This window comes from Zootoca vivipara, chromosome 3 (genome assembly GCF_965207765.1).
Source record: "Zootoca vivipara chromosome 3, rZooViv2.hap1.1, whole genome shotgun sequence".
Taxonomy (NCBI): domain Eukaryota; kingdom Metazoa; phylum Chordata; class Lepidosauria; order Squamata; family Lacertidae; genus Zootoca; species Zootoca vivipara.
The window spans coordinates 74,545,365-74,568,690 of NC_142586.1; the positions used below are offsets into that span (position 1 = coordinate 74,545,365).

Below are 23,326 nucleotides of genomic sequence, written 5' to 3' on the forward strand. Positions count from 1 at the left end.
CCCCCCCCCACTGTTCTCAAACAATGTAAAACAGACAAATGAGGGTCAGAGTATTCCTCAGACTTCGTTTTTGTCCTGCTCATGCAGTTAAAAGAGTTTTCAGATTCTCCCTTTTAGGGTTGCAGTGCAACAGCTATTTTTCAATGCTTTTTTTCTTTAAGATTCAAACAGCTTAAAATTATCTCTCACAGAATATATTTGTTTATTTTATGCAACTGCACCAAAGGCACTTGTCAGTTTTGCCTCTGCTGTGCCTGTGCATAATAAAAACCTTTCTGGGTGATTACATATGCAAAGTGAAAATATGAGTGTCAGACAGCACAGTGTCCTCCAGGTCCTATTTTTGCCATCTTGTCACACTACAAGCTTGCAATGAAAGTATTAACCTGTGCCTTATCTCTTTGGGGCCCAGCAACTTGTGTATTTATGCAGCTGTGTAACCTTCATCCAGCAATTGCTTATCTGCACCCAACTGATTCTATATCCACTCCCAATTTTGGATGGTGGACAATGGGGCAGCATTTAACGTAGCACTAAGCAAATTGTTCTATCAGCACGAGGATTTCTCCTTGCCCATCTCTTCTCCCTACATGACCCTTAAACCTGTTCGCTACTCATACTTCCTATGTTCATCACCAGTTAATCCAGTAGAAGCCTTTGTGATCTTAGCTGTACATAAGTGACTTTCCAATTCAGCCTTGTAAGGACTACAATCATTTTTTGGATTCAACATTATACCTCCTTGCAAAAAGACAATAAATTACCTGATGTAACCCCCCAACGTTTTCCGTAGTCAAGAAGTGGGAAGAAGATTTGAATTTGGAGAACTTACATTTGACCCTTGTCTATTTAAGCCACTCCTGCCAACAGAGCACCATTTTATCTGACCTTGTTTTGCAAGGAACTGTTTGCAAACAAGCATTTGAGCATTTTTATGCCCATGTTAAGTTAGGTTCCAATGAACATGCACCAAGAAAGAGCTGAAGATACAAGGATTGTGGGCAGACCAGCACGTATTCCATGATAGGACAGTAACATTGTAAATTAGGATGCAGAAATTAGGCAAATTGAAGGTTGGCTTCAGAATTTCTGGGTGACACTTGGTGCACCTCAAACAAAATACAGCAAACCTTATTACTAGCAGGTCAATATTTCACAGAAAAATGAAGCCTCACTACTGGTTACCACGATACACTACATTTTCAAGATTCTTCTACAATCCTGAAGATCTGAAACTCACTTTCCTTTGAGCTTACTTTTGATTTTGGAGTTGTGCTGCTTCAAAAGCTAGGGGGAAAACCTCAAACCACACACGTCTACAACCAGGTGATCGGTTCAGTTTCACAACCTGGCTAGAAAACTTGCTGGTGTGACCCACTCCGCTTGATAGTTGTGTTAAAACCTGTTAAAGCATTCCTTTTTAACCAGGCCTTTGGTTGATTTGATTGACCTCCTATGCCCTTTTAAAACGTGAGGGTTTTTTTGGGGGGTGTTATTGTGTGGTTGTGGCTTTTCTTTTCATTATATATTTTGTGGTGTATATTCTGATTTTATTCTGTGAAAAGCCTTGAGACCTGCAGGTGTAGGGATTTCTGCTATAAGAAAAAAAGATGGATAAAGCAGTAAGAAAATATGGGAGGATTACCATTGGCTTGTGACATTGTCTGGGCCCCCATAAAATGCATGAATAAGGCACAGCAACTATATATTAAAAGCCTCCTGTGAAACCACTTTCATTATAAGCAACATATAAATGTTTTGAGTAAAAATAGTGTTATAACCAGCCACTCTCATGTTCCTTTCCACATTTTCAACTGCAAAGTTATGGAGTGGTGTAACACAAAGCTAGCAACATAACTGTATAAACGCAAACCACAGTAAAGATTACTTAGATTAGAAGTGTTTAAGAGCACTTTTAATTCATTTTAATTCAGATTGTTTTACCTATCAAAGCAAAACTTATGTACAAATCTATATACTGTACCAACATTGACATTCATGCTGTACTCAAACATCCCTCGCTAAATACATATATTACATCACAGACAGCTTCTAAGTCAGCTGCTCCATCACACGTTACAGAACTTCTCTTCTTTCGTATTTAAAATTTAAAAAATTACTTGTTTTCTGCTATTGTTCTGCAGTGACTATATGAAAGTCCCCTTTCTAAGTAATGATTGAGAATCAAATTTCTGCAGAGCATACCCGTTTTAGTACAGACATTGTGTATCTTTTCGTAAGGTACAAATGGGAGATTGCATAGGCAGGATATGCAGTACTGAATTCCGAGAACTGACACTATTTTTAAAAGTGTTTGTTTAGGAGTTTTTTGCTTTTAGTCTCACAAAAATATTACAGGGCTTACCAGAACAGGGAGAAAGGGTCTCAATTTTGAAAGACTGCAAGTGGTATAATTAAAATTTTCTTAGCTCTCTAGAAATTGAGAAAGTTTTGGCTACATGGTAAAGAGCCAACAGCAGGCTTGAGCAAAGCATTTCAAGCTAGCAGCACTTCACTCTAAAGGCCCCTTCAGTGGACACGCATAACAGGAATTGAGGGACTCTGGAGTACTGTTAACCCAGTCTTGTCTCCTCACAGAGAAGGCAACGGTGATATAGAGAAACAGAAAATTAAGGAGGGGGAAGGGAAGCAAGTACGAAAATAAAACAAAATGTGATCAAAGAATGCTGGTCTCCCCTGGGTGCCAAGGGGCTTATTTTAGTAAAAGTTTACTGGCCATTTCAGCTACTGTTAACAGACATCAAAACACAGAAAATCTTTTAACAGCACCTGGTCCTTCAGATACATATAAATGTTAAAAATATGACCACCAGCTATTTTTGAGCAACACTGCAAGGCTTTCCATATTACCTGACTTAATAAGTGCAGTTTGATGTAAAGCAAGAGTCTCTGAATAGACAAAATAATAAAAGTTCATAACAAATGATGGTTCAAGAGATGTACAAAGATAAACACACTGAACAGTGGAAGGATGAACATAATTTACATGTTTAAAGTTAGGTACTTCATACTTAAATATTTTGTCCAATGACTAATCTTTCCTACCTTAAATATTCAAGTTGGTATTATATTCCCCCCCCCCCTTTAGAACAGTTTGTATAAAGACTGATTTTGTTTTTCCCAATGTCAGATGAATGGTTGCTTCCACCACTAAGTAGAAAAGCCTTCGTTAACTTCTCTGTTGTAATAAAGCTTTGAAATTCTGCAGTTCTCGTATACTTGTGGAAAGCCTGTGATGCAGCAGAAAAAAAGAAGATTGAGATTAATAAGATTGCACATTGTAATCAATCTCAAGTTAAAAACACTAAACTCCCTAGTTTGAGAGTCTCTGCCTTGAGGGCACTGGAAATTACTAATTCATTCCTCACAGTACAGTACCTTTTTCACAACACAGTGACTGGCAATATTACCTCACAGTGTTCTTTCAAATAGGTTCATTTTGCCAAAAATGTTGAAGAAAAAAGTAACTTCATTACTTCAACTTTTTCAACCATCAACATGTGCTGCTTCATGTAACTTAATGAAGCTATCAGGAGTCTAATTTACTACTATTAAAATGAATGGGAAAGTGAAATTATGACCCCACTATAACTGGGGTCCCAGCAACTGCTCTAAATAGGGAAGAAAAAATGAGGGCAATATTCAAATAAAGTGGTATCTCTAGTTACAAACTTAATTCGTTCCAGAGGTCCGTTCTTAACCTGAAACTGTTCTTAACTAGAGGCGTGCTTTCGCTAATGGGCCCTCTTGCTGCTGCTGCGCCGCCAGCACACGATATCTGTTCTCATTCTGGGGCAAAGTTCTCAACTCGAGGTAACTCTTCCAGGTTAGCGTAGTTTGTAACCTGAAGCGTTTGTAACCTGAAGCATTTGTAACTCGAGGTACCACTGTATACCCATCTGCAGTCAGAGTGGACTTCTGCTTGTGCAACTGTAGTTCCTGTTCTCCTACCCCCTGTTGTCCCCCAAATATGCTTTAGCTGGTTTAGGAAGGGAAGGAAGAATTCTGCTTGCTTAAATGTTGTGCAACATCATTAGTATCTGGCCTGTATCTGCTTGTTTTTAGGTTGTAGCATTCTGAAATCAAATTAGAGCTTTATTTTAAGCTAGGATTTAAAGGGTTTCTGTTGGTGCAGAAGAATTAAAATACATAGCCTATAACTACATAGCTATAAAAGAATTAAGTGTAAAAGTATAACTTGCCTTCCAAATGCATTTAGAAGAGCAACTATTTCTTGTCGTGTAAGTTGAAAACCTTTTGATGGGCTGTTCTCAGGAAGGTTTTTTATTTCCTTTTCCGAGAATAAGATCTTCAAAGCAGTTCCTAAACCTTGAGTCTAAAAGAACACAGTAAAACAGCAAGACTACAGAACTCCTTAGTCCCAAACCACCAACTGATAACAGAAAGGTTTTATATAGCTTGGACAGATGATTATCATGCAACAATTAAAGCCTTTCTGCCACCAACCTTACACAAAGTAATACATGCAGTCTCCTAGTCCTTCACCATTGTATTTTCAGTTCATATTAATAAACTCATTCTCAATAAAATAATAAACCCTATTTTCCAGCCTTTTCCCATTATTCTTGATGAATATATCCTGTAACTGCAATGCAAAGAATACAGGAACACAAGGTATGATTTATATTTTATAATTACTAAAAAGATTCCTATCATTGTAAGACTATGAACTGTACTCAAAGCAACAACAAAGTACAGTTTATGAAGCTGGACTTCAAGGCACAAGTCTTTGTATAAACAAGACTGAAATTATGTGGGTGCATACTAAGGCTAATAAATATGGGCTTTGTAGTGACACGCACCACTGTGCTGATATGAACCAGCCACAAAGGGCAGAGTCCCAATCCCAGGGTTCTGGGCCTGTTGCAAGGCAAGATCCCCAAACTCCTGGCATCAGAAGAATGTGCTAGAAGGTTTTGCATGGGAGACCATTTCACAGCCCCAGAGCATGTTAACTCACAAAAAAAATCACATACCTGCAATTTGCCCCATAACCTGCACTTATCACATCCAACACAGTCCATTATGCGGGATATGTTCTTGAAATGTAACCTGAATTCTTCCTACCAATAAAAATAAAACATAATTTTTAAAGATACAATAAAATCCGCCCAACGCCAATCCATGCGTATGAATTCATCTTCTCTTTTCAGGACTAACCACCAGGTGGTGCTAAATATGCACCAGTGCTCTCACTAGCTCAAACTACAGTTCACAAACCCCCTTCTAACCAAGACCTGCAAACTGGTTACTGCTGTCTACACTAACCACTGTCAGCTCTGAAAAGGAAAAGGGGAATTTGCATATGAAATGGTAAAGGTAAAGGTACCCCTGACCATTAGGTCCAGTCGCGGAAGACTCTGGGGTTGCGGCACTCATCTTGCATACAGCTTCCAGGTCATGTGGCCAGCATGACAAAGCCACTTCTGGCGAAGCAGAGCAGCACACGGAAACGCCGTTTACCTTCCTGCTGTAGTGGTACCTATTTATCTACTTGCACTTTGACATGCTTTCAAACTGCTAGGTTGGCAGGAGCTGGGACCGAGCAATGGGAGCTCACCCCGTCGCGGGGATTCGAACCGCCGACCTTCTGATTGGCAAGCCCTAGACTCTGTGGTTTAACCCACAGTGCCACCCACGTCCCAGGTTAGGAGACTATAAAACCAGCTGGGAACTCCAAACCCTCTAATCATGGCTGGGAAAGGGCAGCATTACATAACCATACCAATTATTATAGGAAATCTTCTGATTTGCTTTAATAATAAACAATGTTTAATACAGTGGTACCTCGGTTTAAGAACAGTCTGCTTTAAGAACTATTTGGTTTACAAACTCTGCAAAACTGGAAATAGTGACTTGGTCTGAGAACTTTACCTCCGTCTAAGAACGGAATCCAAACAGTGGAAGGGCAATGGTGGTGGGAGGCCTCATAAGGGAAAGCGCACCTTGGTTTAAGAACGGTTTTGGTTTAAGAACCGACTCGTAAGCCGAGGTACCACTGTACTGTTTTGCAAAACAGCAACATATTAAGGTAAACGAAAGAACCATTGTATGTGACCTCCAAATGTAATATGATGATCCTAAAATTAGGCAAGTGAATACCATGACTAGTCTAAAACAAAAAGCAACAGGCCGCGTTCAATGATGCAGTCCATTAGCAACAATGTACCAGAGTTTTATGGTCAGTGCAGTATCCAGCATGTTTTTAGTAATTTGCTTAAGTGCTTCATAAATGTGTGAGAATTTAGAAGTAGGTTATGGTTTGGTGAGGAGTCTTACTCAAATGAAATTAGAGAAGTCCTCATACTGAAGCCACAGTCAAGACTAAGCAGTTCTCTATTCTGAATCATATTCTAACCAAACCAATTTCATCTGTCCCAAAAACACCTATAGACTTTCCCCCAAAAGATTAACGCCTAGTTTTTAAGTAAGACTTTTTGGCTTGTTTGCATAGCTTCTGTAAAAATTTCACTGGCATTATTGTATTTACCTTTAAAGATTTTGCCCCTTTTTTGTCTCCAGCAAACATGGATTTTTCATCAAAGTGCATAGGGAACGACCTAAGTGAATGAAATACTGTATGTCAATGATAAAAAATAATCCAAAAACTCTCAATCTGCTGCTTAGAATGAAGTGAAAGGGATCCATGTTGTACAATTTCTCAATAATATCTCAGTGGAAAATCATATGTCACAGCACAGGACAGCAGAAAACTTGACTTAGTCAGAAGACTAAGAGAACCTCCCAGGGGCCACGGAAATGCATATGACTCTTACACATACTAAAGTCAGGCCTTTCTGCATACAAATCTCCCTCTATCCAGGCAAACAAAATACATTTCAGTGCAGTTCAAAAACACATTCCACCCAAGCAAAAGCACTTGAGGAGGGCATGGAATAGGACTGGTGAAGAGTGTGGTCTGGGAAAGGGGAGGTGCTTTGAGAAAGCAGAAGACAACTTGCAGCAAAGGAATCAGGGAGTGCCAGTTGACAAGAGTATTAACGAAGAAACAGAAACAGAAACAGCAGGGGGAGACAAGGCTACAGCCAAAGGCAGGCTTGGCAAAGACCTCTCTGCCCCACCCCCTGCAATAGTCCTGCTTCCCTTCCTGAATTTTCAGCTTTTACTGATAGAGCTATAAAAGAAGGGTAAGGGCAGAATTCTATTCAATTGTTCACTATGCAGTAAACATGCGCACATCTTCCAGTGTTGGGCCAATGGATACAAAGGCACTGGAATAATTGACAAACATGAGACCCTTTATTTTTAAACTATATAAAAAAGTTTAGAATTTCATTTTATTAATGTTTCAGACAATTAAATAACTTTATTCATAATAGGTGACTTATATTTATGTTCCAGCAATTCTGCAAGGAATCCCGTCTGCTTAGATTCATGAGTCCAAAATTATTGGCCAAGAGACTGAGGGATGAAGTGGGATAGGAAATAGGCCAAATTCAAAAGGCTACATGCTCTTTCCCCCCTCATTTTGTACACACAAGGGAAACAGAAAAATCCATCTTGTCCAAAATAACTGACAAAAGCAAGATAGAGGAAGTTTTTTCCATTTCCCAGTGCTTGCTTTTCTTTTCAGAAAGGTTAATAAATGTTCCTGTTATATTTTGGACTCCAGATATCCCTTTGATGCAATTTCTTGTAGTTTCTTTTAATCCAATATTGTTCAAGCAGCTATATCTAGTTGCACATTAAATTTGGGGAGGGAAGGCACACTTACTTTGTGTCCCTGAAGATTTCTAACAAGAGGGACTTTGTCTCTGTATCCTCTTGGGAATTTCCAGTGTAAAGATCTACAATTGAACGCTCGAAGTACGGTGCGACTTTTGACAATGCACGTAGTTCCACCAAATATAAGAAATATAAATTTTTTAGCCTTCTTGGACCTTCACTTTTTGTTTCACTGGAGTCAAAGCGATGGATAAATTCTTTGACATTGGATCCCCAACGAGGTCTCCCCCAAGTTTCTAATCAGAGAAAAACATTTTTAGACAAACTGAATTATGCTTGCACAGAGATAACAATTAACTTCCCACAATAACGGAGATGATCACAGTATTAAAAATATAAAATACCTTCAAGTAGATAATTTGCACAAAGATGTATGTTGATACTAGCATGAAGTCCAGAAATGAGCTTATAGAATACACGTTTCTCAAGACAGAGACCTAGGTAGAATAAGCATTGTTAAAAAGTGAACTGATGAAAGCATGACTCACAGGCCCACATTTCTGTTAAGTAATGGACTACAGCGAGCCTTAGGCTAACACCCCCCTCCCCTACTCTTCAAGCTCATAAGGAAATCTGAAGCTTTTGGGTTGATTGTAAACAAACCACAGTTTGTTTGCCTTTGGCCATAATAAAGGCATGATTTCCAAACTCAACTGTTCCTCAATAACCTGGCCCACAAGTTTGGACATAAAAGTGTGATTTGTTTAAAATGGGAAGTGGTTCTCTGCTTTTCACTGTGTACCAGAGGAAGAGGGAAGTAGCCAAACTTGAGGCTCATTGTGATTCATTTGTGTAATAGAAACTCACAATTTCTCACTGTGTCTGAACTAGGTTGGATCTGAATGTGCACAAACAGAAGTGGCATGGAGGGTGTGGGAAGGGAGAAACTGGTGAAAGGCACTAATGGATAGCATATTTGAGCATGGGATAGAGGTAAGCTTTGGGAAATAATCTGTTCAGAATAATTTTATAAACACTTTATTTTAATGAGACCTATTCAATCTGAGCTCTTACCGTTTCCAAAATGTGTAAAGAGCACAGTTCCTACCTCCAGTTAAAGTGACCCTGCAGTGTTAGCTGAATAGATGCATTACAATCTATTTGGAGGTAAAAATCAGAAGGTAATGTGGAACCTTAAAGATTAACAAGCTAACCATTGCATGAACTTTCATAGGCTACAGCATTTTTATCTCTAGCCTATGAAAGTTCAATTCACAGTAAGTTCATTAGTCTCCTAACGTACTACAGGATTCTCTAGCTGCATAGCTGGACTAACATAAAGGTAAAGGTAAAGGGACCCCTGACCATTAGGTCCAGTCACGGACAACTCTAGGATTGCAGCGCTCATCTCGTGTTATTGGCCGAGGGAGCTGGGATACAGCTGCCAGGTCATGTGACCAGCATGACTAAGCCACTTCTGGTGAACCACAGCAGTGCACGGAAATGCCATTTACCTTCCTGCTGGAACGGTACCTCTTTATCTACTTGCACTTTGACATGCTTTTGAACTGCTAGGTTGGCAGGAGCAGGGACTGAGCAATGGGAGTTCACCCCGTCACGGGGATTCGAACCGCCGACCTTCCGATCGGCAAGCCCTAGGCTCTGTGGTTTAGACCACAGCGCCGTAGAAATGCTGATGAACAAGGTACTTTGCTCACCTTCTAGCCATGTATAGAAAGATTCTCCTGCAAATACAGAAATAAATTCACATTAGTAGCTTAATCAAAATTCCAGATTTTTAAAACACACTGGACAGAAACCAAAACACAGGGCATATGATTTAAGGAAAATCTGAATCTGTTAAAGACTTGATTCTCCCTCTGTCACCTTCACACAATTTAAATTGTGAAGCATTGATTTTTCTATTTTGAGGGGCAAGTTTCAAGATCATACACCATTTTTGCGAGTATCCCCCCCCCGACAAAGGATGGACAAGTATTTGTGTTCCAAATCCTAACTAAGTCTTGTTCTGTATGTTTCTATTCTCTTTCTCCTTCCCCGCCCCCTCTTGCTCCCTCACCCTCTATTGTAATTCAGCAACAGTATTAGGTATTGAGGTATTTAAAATATGTATATCTAGCATACTGAATGTATTGTATTTAGTTGACCTAAGCATTAAGGGTAAAAGTGAACTTGTAAAGAATATTATGAAGACTCACCATCATCCTCTCCTGGAAAAAAGAAAGTTGCAGAAGATGAGAACAATTTATTCCCCTCTTATGTCTCTAACGAAAATCAAACACATGTCTGTTATTTTTAAAATATATAAACTTTTTGATTTGTGATTCACCCCTTCAGTTATTTAGTTCAGGCACAAATATCTATGTACTAAAATAATGGATAAACATTTAAATGCAATATAGAGAATCAACAAACTCAAATAATGTTGCAGCATTTGCTAATTTTCCTGATATTTTGAAAAGCAATTCTACATTTCTGAGTTGTACAGGGATCTCAGTTTCATACTTCTTCTTTTTTTTTGCAAATTGTAGCTTTGCTTTCTTATTCCTGGCAAATAGTTTCAAATAAAACGTAAGTTGCATTTGATCAGTTATTTAAGGGGAAATATTATTACACCCAAAACAAATTATTTTTTTGGAACCAGCATTGCATACATAGCTCATGGTGCCTTTTGAAAAGTATAGTTAAGGTGCTAGCAGCATCCCGTCTTGGAGAGATAGCCATAATTATCAATGCTGTGGTACCATCAAAGCTAATTTACTTTTATGAGTTGTATGTCAGTCCTGGTAACTTCATGTGATGCAGAATGAAGTGGCCAGATGGTTAACTGGTATGGAATACTGTAAGTACCAGTATATTGTTGCAATGTTTCAGGGCCCAATTCAAAGTGCTGAATTGACCTCTGTAGTCTTTCTGTGCGCCCCCTCATCTGCAGATATTAGGTAGGTGGCTACCAAAGAGATTGTGTCATCCACACAGACATTTGGCCTGTTTTTTTCACTGCTATCTTTTAGACGGGCTCTGAATGGCATTGAGTCTTTAGTTTTTCTCTTGCTGCTTGCATGTTGTTTTACCTTCTGTAGTTTTTGTTGGTGTATTTATTTGGTATATTATTACATTTTGGAGGGCATTATCACCAATATGTGGATGACACACAACTCTATTTCCCCTTGTCCACTCAAGCAGGAGGGGCAGTGGGTGTGCTGAATCAGTGTCTAGATGAATAGCAGCTCAATCCAGTCAAGAGAGTAATAGTTATATTAGTAATAGTTGTATTGAATATTGGCCCATTAACATTTTATTGTATGTAGCCTAGAGGCAGTGGCTGTAGACAACTAATACATTTAACTAGTAAAAGTAGCATTAATGATGATGATTATTTGTTTTGCAAGCCACCTTGAGGGCACATATCAAAATGCAAGATATGCATCTTATGAATATATTAAAAAACACTGTTTGAAAAAGAAAAAAGGACCATTAGCAAGTCTAATTAAGTGGGCCATCTCCATTCATTAAATCCTTGCTGGTTTCCTAAATGGCATGGCTGTACTGTATTGAACCTTCAAAACCATTCTTATAATTACAAAGTATTTAGTGACCCACCCTTGCTGGGTGCCAGAGGGTTTAGTGGACGATACACTGATCGTGGCCTAAAGGAAAAGAGATTAGAAATATGTTTTTGCAATTCAAAGAATCTCAAATGTTTCAAAATAAATTCTGCCCGCCCTTCCCAGTTACTTGAAGCAATTTTCTTCATAGATACTGTTCCATACTCTCCATGCAGAGGGCCCTTTGTATCCAGTGTAACGCTCTGGATTCAGCAGCAAATCCACATACTGAGCATCAGGAGATCTCTCATCTAAAGAAAAAATAGAGATGTTAATTATGCATTAATTGTATAATTGTGTGTGCATTTACACACACACACACACTCTTATATATAGGAAGGCAAAAAAGTTTGGCTAATGTAAAAAGTCAAATGCATTATTACTACTGATCAGATTACATAGATGCTTGTACAGATGGCAAATTGCCCCACCTTATTTACATCTTGCCCTTTATTATTTACACTTGGAACAGGAGACTTATTTAGACAAAGTAAAATGCTTCAGCAGGTAGCCTACTGCTACTTCCCTCTTCATTATTTGCAAAATGCTTGGAAACTAGATAGAATAGTAGTACCAAGTTACTCATTACTTACACTACAAACATGCACAATTACACATGTGATTGGTACCTCGACTTACGTGGTACCTCGACTTACGAATGCCTCGACGTACGAATGTTTCGACTTCTGAAGTCTGCAAACCCAGAAGTATTCTCGCTGCACGTGCGCGTTCTGCGCATGTGCAGAAGCGGTGCGCGCGGTCTGCGTGAAGCACAAAATCGTGCTTTGTGCATGCACAAAATGGACGCTTCGACTTACGAAGGATTCGACTTACGAAGAGCGCCGCAGAACGGATCGCCTTCGTAAGTCGAGGTACCACTGTACAGTATTTTATTAAAGGAGCCTAATTTCCAGTTATGGGGAACACATTTTAACTTTCTTAATTTAACTTGTTTATTGAATATTAATTATAACCACATAAAAAGGAGCAAGCCCAGATATAGAAGACAAGGCAGCTGTATACATGGGCTTATAACTGGTTCTAGAATGAATATTTATTGTAAGATCTGTTTTCAGCACTTTTGATGTTGAGTGTCCTTCATCCTCTCTCCTCTCTTTGACTTTGAATGCAACATTTTGTTAGGGCTTTTGCTTTGTTTTTGCAACTTGAGGCCTTTGGACACTATCTGAGCCAACACTTTCCAAGCACAATACTAGGGTACAGGTCAGATGATCTTGCAAATCATAGGTTGGTAGATTATGAACAAGAAGAGATTCAGCTCTCTCTCACCTTTAGAAAAAATGATTGAATAAGTGCCCCATTCTCTGTTTCCCTTATAATGTTCACAGTGACTTTCAATTATGTCCAAATTGGTAAATAATGATCAATGTTTGGGCTCCAAATCACAATCAGAAGTCATTGCTTGAAGAGGGTTCTCTTATTTAAATTAAGCCTATTCTGGTTTAATTATTAACAGTATTTGAAGATTTGGACTGTACGAGTGGGACCTGCAACCAAATGTGGCAACGTAGAGGATGCCTATTCAGGATTCCAGCCAGCCAAGCCATCTTCAAGGATACTCCATATGCTTGTCCCTCACATCTGGATTTTTGTGTCATCATTTCCACCAAGTCAGCATTTCATTGCCACCGAATGTGCTCAGTCCTCAGTGGACTATTTTTTGTTTTTAATTCTCCCAGCAATATTTATGCTTCTGAAAAGAGTTGGGTTCTTTGGATCCTGCTGATACCCTTCCTCTTGTTCACTGGTGGTACTGTCTTGGCTATATCAGGATCCACAATTATCTTTAATAGGTTTACTCTTCACAGCAAACTATGTTTAGCACTAAAACTAAGAGACGGGGATTGCATAAGCCCATGGTTCCTTTTGTTTGGAAGATCAGAATTGAGCCTGTTTTCTAAGAGCAAAGTATAAATATTTTGGCACACTTTCTCTTCTGTGAAGTATATGAAGATGATTTTCAATTTACTTAGCTACACATTGCCTTATAAAATATAGTTCAAAAGAATGAACAAATTTACCATCCGGTTCACAAAAATGGTCCTGTGAATCATCATATCTAGCCCAGTCAATGAAAGCCTCTTTACTTTGGTTGCTGTGGAAAGGAGAAAAAATAGACTAGTGGTAAATGGACATAATATAGTCTCATTTCTCATTTTTATGTTTTCCCATCACTTTTAAGAACAGAGATTGCTACCGACATCGTCCCAAAAGGACCTTCAAGGAAGCTCATAAAAATGAAAATGTGTTTTTTTAGATAAAAGTAATCTTATGAAACTAACATTGACTACATGAAACTGTTGTAAGAGCATAAAGTGCAACTAATTTCTCATAAAGCAACACAAGTAATCAGCTGCCAAGTTTTCATACAGCACGAGTTTATAATTAACACTAGAATTGTATATTCAGCCCAGATACATAGCACTAGTTTGTTTAGATAGCTATCCTTGAGACCATCCTGCTAACAAACATGTTTATTGTCCTCACTATGCTGCTGTATCACTTTTTAAGCCTTACTCCTTATCCAGCACTAGCACACAGAACTTGGTTGAAAGAAAGCGGAGAAAAAGTTCAGCACAGTCTACAAGTGAGTTTCAAAATTAATGCCTACATAGGTACTACCAGCAGAGAAACAGTTCTGAAAACTAGGCGTCAATATCTGGAAGACCTTGCTTCCTCAATTTGTATTCATCATGTTAGTCTTTTTAGTTCAACTGATAAAAGTATGTTTGGACCAACAGCTACAAATAAATATGTTTTGTGTAAGTGAAATCTAACATTGGCATGTTCTCTTTACCACAGAACCTACAAGAATAGCATGTATGGAGAAATGTCTTAAAAGAGCTAAATATATCAAGCCTTCCAGTTAACATTGAAAAAAGGGCTTACCTTAATGTACTATTAATTGCTCCCAGTTTGTTAGCTTGTTCACAGTCTTCAAGTTCTTTGGTATGGTTTCCTTTCTTTGAATACTGCAAGGCAGAGTATATGATATTTAATATCACCAACTGATATATTTTTTGCTTTAAATCTTTAGGGCATTTGCCTGTCACTTACCCAATGCAGCCATGACTGACAAGCAAGATAACACCTCACAAGCATTAAATGCACTTAATATTTCCAAGTATTACCATTCTCTGGACCAGAGACAGAAGCTTCTATTCTTATGCACATTTATGGCACTGAAGGCCATAAATTCTACTATCACTAATTTTATTTATACATGCGTATCTGAGATTTAAGTTTGCATTAAGGAGAAGTATTTTCAGTGTTTGCTTAACATTTTCACCAAGAGGCAATTTTACAAGTGATCGTTTAGGAGGAAGCTACATTATAAAAGCCTCCTGACCAGCTCCCCATGCTACCAGGTTTGGCCCACTTAGCTTCTGCTCACCTTGGAAAACAAGGTGTGTGGGGGGGGGGAGAGCCCAGAGAGCCTCATCAACTGTATCCATGGCAAGGAAACACAGTGGGACTTCCTAGCACTGCTGCCAGCTTCAATTCTCTCTCATAGGAGGGGGGGAAACACACCTAGAATGCACCATCATGCTTCACCACTGGGTAAACATAGCACAATGCTATGTTAGCTGCTAAAGTAACAGGAGTGGATAGCTATCTCTTGCATCTGAGGCAAATGCAACGTAGAATCATAGAATCATAGAGTTGGAAGAGACCACAAGGGCCATCCAGTCCAACCCCCTGTCAGATGTTTTCCTAGTGCAGTGGGGGGGCAGAAAAGTCCATTTTTTTTATTTCAGAAGAGCTTACTCACTTTGTTAGCACTCCCAGCTTTAATTCCAACTGGTACTTTACTCTAGAAGAAGCAAACAAGTTACATTATTATTCAACCTTTTAATTCACAACCCACTCATTCTCAACACTTACTACCTAAAGATTGCTAAATCAATGAGCCAAGCCAGCAAGAAACTGTTTGAGCACCAATACTCCACGCTGGGATACAGTTCCATTTCATTTATGATTTGACCATTTTTGCTATAGGTACCCTGTGCACATTTACTAGTAAGCAGATCCACTGAAAAAAGTTCAATGGAACTTCTCTATGAAATGCTTAGGATGGGATAGCACCTAAATCAGAACTGTTCATAATATGATGGCCAAAAACCTATACACTATTTAAGCCTGACATTAATAGCACTGAAAGATATTACCCTTTGAGTAACAAAGTTATCTTATCTGCTATTTAAACTGAACTACAGTTGCCTATCTTTACACAAAACTAAAATTTCACTAGCAAAGTAACTTTCCAACAGCAGTCAATACAGTGCCAATAAAAGCTGTCAAACTTCCTGCAACTCTAAAAATGTGTTAACCCCCACTCCTATCAACATGGAATCACATCAGTGTTATGCAAACTCTTGCAAAAATGGCAGTAAGTAAAGTTCCTTATTATTCTGTTCAACAAAGGCAATACTATTCTGGTTTCCTCCTTTATTTGCAAACATACCTCCGGACAAGGCTCTACATGGCAATCTCTGATAGAACAATGGCCATCATCAGCCCAAAAAGGACATGGTCTCTTCAGATTAACCTTAAAACCAAGAAACATATACATGCTGTCAGTCAGTTAATTTTGAACTACGGTAAATACGGAAAGATTAGGGCTGAGCAAACAAATATCTTGAGTTTTCATTTATTCGGTTGACTTTTAAAAATATGAGCCAGCTACAAGCATGGGGTGGGGGTGCATGCACAAGCAATTTCTTAAGCTTTCTTCTGGGAATAATTTGAATTTGATTTGCTTTTATTGCATTAACAACTTCTCAATACCACAGCACAAAATACAATCAGGTGCTTTTTTGTGCCTTCTCCTCTGGCCTCACATGAATGATCAGTACAATATGTGATTCATGTTACTTGACCTATTTTATAAAAATTCTTGATCAGAGAAGTTGCTGAACCTGAATTCTGCAAGTTACTCAATTCATCAAATGGGGAAGTGGGAAGATGCAGTGATGTACCAATAAAGCTTTACAATGAGTTAAATAAAATGGGCTGAAAGAACAAAACAATCCTATCCATTGTCTTTTGAAAATTCTTATGTACCTATTGCTAAGAAAGAACTAATATTATACTTTTTAACACTGCTAAATCTTCTAAATTTTTCAGGATAATGAAAATAGGGACAGTCATAATCTAATAATTTACTTGTCAAATGTTGATGTCTTGCAGTGAATATAGTTGCATGAACCTATGTTGAAAATGTTCCTTATTGCTTGTGTTTTGTTTTATTGGTGTGCAAAAGATTTGTTTGTGCAATTTTATTGTAATGTATTTAATATAAAAAGATTCAGCCAAAGATTTCCACAGAATAACCTCACAAGTGTTGTTTGCAATCAAGCAGATCCAGCACATCCAGATTAAACAGGAATCACACATCTTCAAGGAAGCTTAAGCAACCCCCCCACTTCAAGTTACATCAACAGTATTAATGGTATCAGTGCAAAGGAAGACAGTTTCCAAGATCAAATATTCTTAATCCTCTTTCAACCATAGCACAAAGACTTATCTAACATACAACTGCAGCCACAGCTGATATGCACCACTTAGATATTCTTTAAAAGATTAGAGCCTTACTTAAATCAAACCTGGTCTGTTGGCATCTTACATTTAAAATTGTTCATTTCTATTCCACACTTTGATAATCTGAAAACTTTCAGTTTCCTTCAATATACACAGGCCTCAAATTTTGCAAAAAAAGTGAGCTACAGCTGCTACAGTGCACAAATCCCACATGCAAGTTCAGAAAATTTAGAATATTGATTCAAATTTTTAATTAGGACAAATCCTTCCCAATTAAATATAAATTACTTTTAAATGTGTAGAGTTCACACAGTAATCCAACATTTTTATCAAATGCATCTTATGCAACATTTTTATCAAATGCTGCTGGATACTAAAAATGTCATAAGCAAGATAATGAAGTTAAAATCTTTTTAGTCCAATCAAAGTACCTACATACACACTTTTGGGGGTGGGGTCAAAGAGGAAATTGTTTTTAGCAACAGGCAACTGGGGAGAAACATTACATTTTCTAATAAGCACCTCCTGACTAAGCCAATTGTTCATAATGACTACACAGCTTCTGTTAAAAACACAGGGTTGGATCCAGAGAGGCATGACCCCTGCTTGTGCGCTAGGGCTTTCTGGATTCCACCAATGATCCTTGTAATAAAATGAGATGGGACTCAGAGGCCTACAAGGGATGGTGAAAGATGGCCAGAATTCAGGGAACTTGCCCTGCACGAGAGGGAGTCCCTTTTTAAAACACCTTAGGATCAAAACATGGTTGCAAAAATAAAATAAATAAAAATCTTTAGCCATTCTGTGAGTGGGAAGAGGACAGATGGAACAAAAGATTATATATGAAGATGCAGTGAACAATAAAACAGAAAATCCTGAGTGTTAATAAAGTTTCTAGCACAATTGCCACTGAAGTTGGTAGCTGAACTACATAATACTTTACAATGGGTAACAATTTTTATTTTTTAAATTACAGATTTTTATGAACTACAAAAGGTGCAATATCTTTGTTGTTGTTGTTCAGATTATAAAGTCTTTTGGTTACATTCAATGTAAGACAATATGGTGTCCGGAGGTAGGGGGAGAGATTAGAGGGGAGAGGGTGGGTTATAAATTTACAACTATTTTGATACAGCACTGTATCAAACAGAAATGGCCACATTAAATGTTAAAACCTTCAGTTATACAGCTTATCAAGAGCAAATTCCAAAACCAACAGGTGTAGTCTGCTTCACATTCACAGAAGACAGCTTTTATCTAATATCAGTTTATTTTCACTATAGTACACCTTGGATCAAGCAACGCTGAAGGACGTTAGCTACATTTGGTCATCATTGTTTGCTCAAGTACCTGATAAGGTTTTCATTTAATTCTTCAGGTACTGTTTTTAACCAATTCCATTAAGAAAGAAAAGGCTAACCAACTATCTGAAGCCAATTCCAGGTTCTAAAGGCAGCAGTTACATCAAAATGAGGTTTCCCCCAAAAAAACTACCAGAATATATTGAGTTCACATTTTGTGATTGTAAAAGGTTTTAACTAATTTCAATTTTGTATTTTTATATTGTTGTTACCTATTCTGGGACCTTATGGTGATGGGCAGGTAAGAAACCCAACAACAGTATATAGTGTTTCAGAGTACTGCTCTTCCAACCCACAGTGTATTTCCCTTTCACACAAATTTGAAGCTTTGGTTTCATTTTTAGTACAGTTTTACTATAACCCCTGTACACTGTATTTCTTTTACTTTGTAGGAGAACAGAGAAAGAAAAATCGATTTCACTAAGCCAGTGTTTCTCTAGTGATAAGCCAGGACCACTAGTGGGACTTAATCCTCTTTCCACTGCCAAAGCAGTGCATCCTCCTTTGCCCACCCCATCCCCAATCGTACTATAGCCTTTTGGTTGGATGGATGCCAACTCCCTGCATACCGAGTAAAGGTGACTGTGGGAAAGAAGCTGGGAGCAGAAGGAGGGAAAGAGAAAGGGAGAGAGATGAGAGGTCTTGCTTCCCTTAGGAATTTAAAAAGAGATAAAACATTATTTTAAAAAATAGAACAAAGTGGTAAGAGAGGGGGAAAGAGTTACGAGAAGAAAGTTGTTAAAGGAGGGAGAAGTAAATGTAAAAGAGCAGGGATGAAAGAAACTACTGTAACACTTTCGGCCTAGGTAGGTTAAGAAGGAAAAGAGAAAAAGTGACAGCAGATAGAGTAAACATACATTAAAGAGAAATGCCAGGTGGATATAAAATAAAAAGCCTTCTCCATTTAGAGTCTTGTATTACCAAATAACCCCCAGATAAAAGTCTGAATGATGGAACTCCTTTCCGCAAGAAAACTGCTATAGCATAGAATTTAGTAATTTCCAAAGAGGTTAGGTACCAACAGAAAATATCACCACCAGTTTGTAAATGGTGGACCTCAGTAGTTTTCAGCCCACTCACATGGACCAAGAAGCAGAGAGTCTGAGAATGTATGCACTAAACTACATAGTAATATGCCATTTTTTGCTCTACCTTGTAGTATCTGAAATAGTCCCGTTCTAGAAGTTTCTGTATTTGGGGGAAGATCTTAACATTGTTGAAGTCATCAATGCTTTCTATGTCGCATAAGCAGTCATCAAGCACTCCTGTTAACTAGAAAAACAAAACAAAAAGACTAAATGGCAATATCACTTATAGCTAAAAGTTTTTGAGCAAGAAGACAATTAGAGAGAAATCATCATAAAGAGCAATGCAAATGGCATTTGCTTGCAGGAATATACATGAAGCCCATACACATATGGGCAAGGTAACACATTTTTTTAACTTATAGCAAAACAAGCATTTGCATTTGTGATACACAATCTATGTACATTTCATGTGACTCTCTATGTAGAAATGCCACCTGTGCAGTAATGGGGTGGTGTGTGGGGTAAGTCTTCGGTAGCTTATTCTTGAATGGAATGGGACAAAGCTAGCAGACTTATTAATAGTATGCAGAGTACATTTACCATCCTTCCTTAATCTATCTAAAATATTGATAGAATCTGCTTTTATTAACTTAGATTTTAATTAAATTCTGTGCAGGGAATCCTTTATCACTCTTTAGCAGAATGCTAAATTAGACAATAAGCACACCCCTATGCTTTGTTTTGTTTGCAGTGTGCTATTGGAATTCAGCAATCGTTTACAGTTGCCCAGTTTGCACATAATACCAAGTCAAACTATGGGCGCAAATGTGCAAGCTCCGAGATAAGACAATGGCGGATTTGCTCTATGGCTTACGTCTCACATTTTAGCTCACAGCAGCAGGACTAGAGGAAGAGAAAAGCAGCAGGGTTCTCTGGACACCTGAAAATTTGCAATTACCCATAGTTTGGCTTAGCGTTATGTGAAAACCAGGTCATTGTATAAACAGGTTATCATTGTCAGTATTAAGCACTATATTTTAAGAATGCACTGCGTTTCCTTAGAGGGCGATCAAAAACCCTGCAATATTTATTTATTATGAAAGTGAAAAAATTCAAAGCATATGTGAAACTGAAAATAGCTTTCTCCCATCATATAAGACTGCTGAGATTGGAAGTGTGCTTGAATTATATTCACTTTGGGAATTCTTTTCATTAAATCTGAAGGATACATTTATATTCAGAATTTCAGTCTAAGCTTTAGAACTATTCATCTATTTCTATAGCTGCCAATACTAAAAAGCAGCAGTGAATTTTTCAAGGAGGTCAGAATAGTATATATTGTAACTTGTAGGCTACAAACGCATATACACTTACGATTAAGTCTCATTTAACTCCTAGCCTATAAAGCTTAAATCTATACAAGAGGATTCTATAAGGAGCCCAACCATTATTCATGCTTTTTATAATGCTTTTAAGATGAGAGTATTTCAAAATGGAACTTTCTTGTTTTAATTATACATTAAAAATCCACTTTACTTTCCCCCTCAAAGAACTATATTAGAGATACATGGAATGAAGTCCAGTTTTAAGTCTTGTATTTTTAAGAAATAAATCAAGCACATTTAAAATACTGGTGACCTAACACTGGTGATCCTTATTAGTAATATTATAATACAAAGTGTGATAAAATAATTCAGTCAAATGTTATAGCAGGTAAACAGCAAAATGACAAAGAAAGTCACTTGGAAAATATCTCCTGTTCTTGTACTTAGGCATTCAAAATATTCAGTAGTTATTTGGAAATCCAGGATGTGAGCAAGTTACACGAGAATAGCATCTCCCATAAGAATGGGAACATTTAAAAAGAATTATCTCCACTAATCACATGAATAATGTTTGAGGGAAAAGTGAGACTATGTTCTTTAATAAAAGTTTTCCATTTCCAGTGCAACTGCCTTTGGGATCTGTATCAGGAAGCTGAATGACCGGACACCTAGACGTTAGGAGTACGTGTCACTGCCCAAGAACTTCAAATCCATGCCACTTTGTGAACAGACAGCACATAACTACTTGAAATTGGCTGCTGGAATATCCCCCCCCCCCAGACCTGCTCATTTTGTGGACAATCTGAGGTATAATTTAAAGATCATCAAGAAGGGGAACCAATAAGAAGGAGCAGTGCACATCTTCAAAACAAGAAGTGGTACTTAACTATTACAAGGAAAAGCAAAAAAGACACTTCAGCTATAGAATGATGTTTTACAGGGAGGGGGTGGAGAGAAAATGGGCTGAAAACATTTAAGTTAAACATTGTGGTCTGAAATACTACAGAGTACGGTTATGCAACGTCAAAAGCTGTAACAATGAACATCGTAATTAGCAAGAAGCAAGTATTACTTTCATACCCAAATCTGAAGAGTAGACCAAATGCACAATTATTTTAACAGTTTGCTTCTGATCTTCTAGTGCAGGTATATTCTACACAATTGATACTATTCAACCTTTTGTATAATTTCAAAGAAAACCAAACTGAAAAATTGTTGCCCATGACAAATCAACCTAGAGCTTGCATGTAACTCTTAACAGTAAGGATAAAAAGATGCAAGGTATGCAAAGCATTCCTTCTCATGCTAGGCAAATTTTCCATCTTCTTTACCTTGAAATACACTATAAAGACCACATCGCTTCTTCCTGCTAGCAAAAACATCTCTATACACATGTTCCTTCCCCTGATATAATATAATCCCACTTGACACACTCTTGGCTCAATTACAAATTAGCATCAAACATCTGCCAAGCCAAGGCAGAGCAAACACAACTGATCGCATCTCCCCAAGGAAGACCTCAACTGTATCTTACTGAAGAAAGGAAGGATTTGGAAACCCTTATTAAAGATGCTGTTGTTGTCTCTAATTCACTAAAGCTGCTTGCATCTCTACTCTCACAGCTAAAAAGAGGAGCCACTGAACAGGCAGGATTAGGGCCCACACCTGCTGGAAGGCCGTCCAGAGAATTGGACATATTAATAAACGCTTCATAAAGCAGCCGAAATTTTCTCAGCACTGTAAAAAGATCCTCGCCTCCAGGGTCACAATCTACTAAACAGGAAGGAGGGAAGATAAAATCAAGCCCTGGAATACCTAAGGATGGGGTCAAGTTGACCTCCCCATTGCCCTGGCAATCTTCATGAGAGGTGGGGAAAGGGTGGCCCTCGAGTGGCCCTAGGTTTCGTAGGCTAGAGAGCGCATCCCTTCAGCTCTGCAGTCCCAGATGCGGTCCATCAGGGGTAGCCAACATGGTGCCCTCCGAATGTGGGGCTGCAATGCCCGTCGGCTCTAGCCAGCATGGCCAACCAACCGTCAGGAGGAACGATGGGAGTTGTAGTCCGGCCACATCTGGAGGGCAACACGGTGGCAACCCCTGCTACAGAAGCACGGAAAGCGTTAGCTGACGAGCCCTCGGGCAGACTCCCACCCACCTACCCGCCGCCACCTCTCGCTCCCCATGATGCCAGCCCTTCTCACCTGGGCCTCTGCCGCGCACCAGAGGCAGCCCACGGTGGCCGCCGCCAGCAGGAGCTGCGCCGCCGCTTCCGCTGCAGTTCTCCGGGCAACTCTGCTGATGCTCATGCTGCAGAACCCTCTCCCCGCTCGCCCCGGGGCGGAGGGCGCCCCTCGCCGCCTCAGGGCAGCCCGGAGCACCGGGGGATGCCTCCTTCTCCCCGAGGTTGCCACCGACGCTGGGAAAGAGCCTGCCAGACGGGCGGGCGGGCGGGCAGGCGGCCGGCCGGATGCGCCGCGCTCACCTCAGCCTCCTCAGCGCTCGCTGTTCTTCTGGTGTTGCTGCTCTTCCTCCTCCTATTCCTCTCAGCCCACACGCCGCTCTTGTTGTGCACGGGGAAGGAGACAGAGAGAGCGCACGCCCCAGCTAGACACTTTTCCTTTTACCACAGGAGAAGGAGCGACAGCGTAGCCGGTCTTCTCGGCTGCCGCGCAAAGCGTTTCGGGAAATGTAGTGC

At 39.0% G+C, this 23,326-nt stretch overlaps 1 protein-coding gene across 1 annotated transcript; it reads right to left on the reverse strand.

Moving 5' to 3' along the window:
- Nucleotides 1-1,893: 1,893 nt before the first annotated feature.
- Nucleotides 1,894-23,326, reverse strand: ERO1B (endoplasmic reticulum oxidoreductase 1 beta). The gene is made up of 16 exons (XM_035108391.3): nt 22,833-23,326; nt 19,433-19,552; nt 15,844-15,927; nt 15,151-15,192; nt 14,268-14,350; nt 13,400-13,473; nt 11,488-11,608; nt 11,353-11,399; nt 9,948-9,959; nt 9,447-9,473; nt 8,133-8,225; nt 7,778-8,024; nt 6,533-6,602; nt 5,019-5,105; nt 4,224-4,357; nt 1,894-3,251 (listed from the first exon to the last, which is right to left on the reverse strand). The coding sequence occupies exons 1-16, from the start codon at nt 22,935-22,937 to the stop codon at nt 3,191-3,193; spliced, it is 1,407 nt and encodes a 468-aa protein (XP_034964282.2). The 5' UTR covers nt 22,938-23,326; the 3' UTR covers nt 1,894-3,190.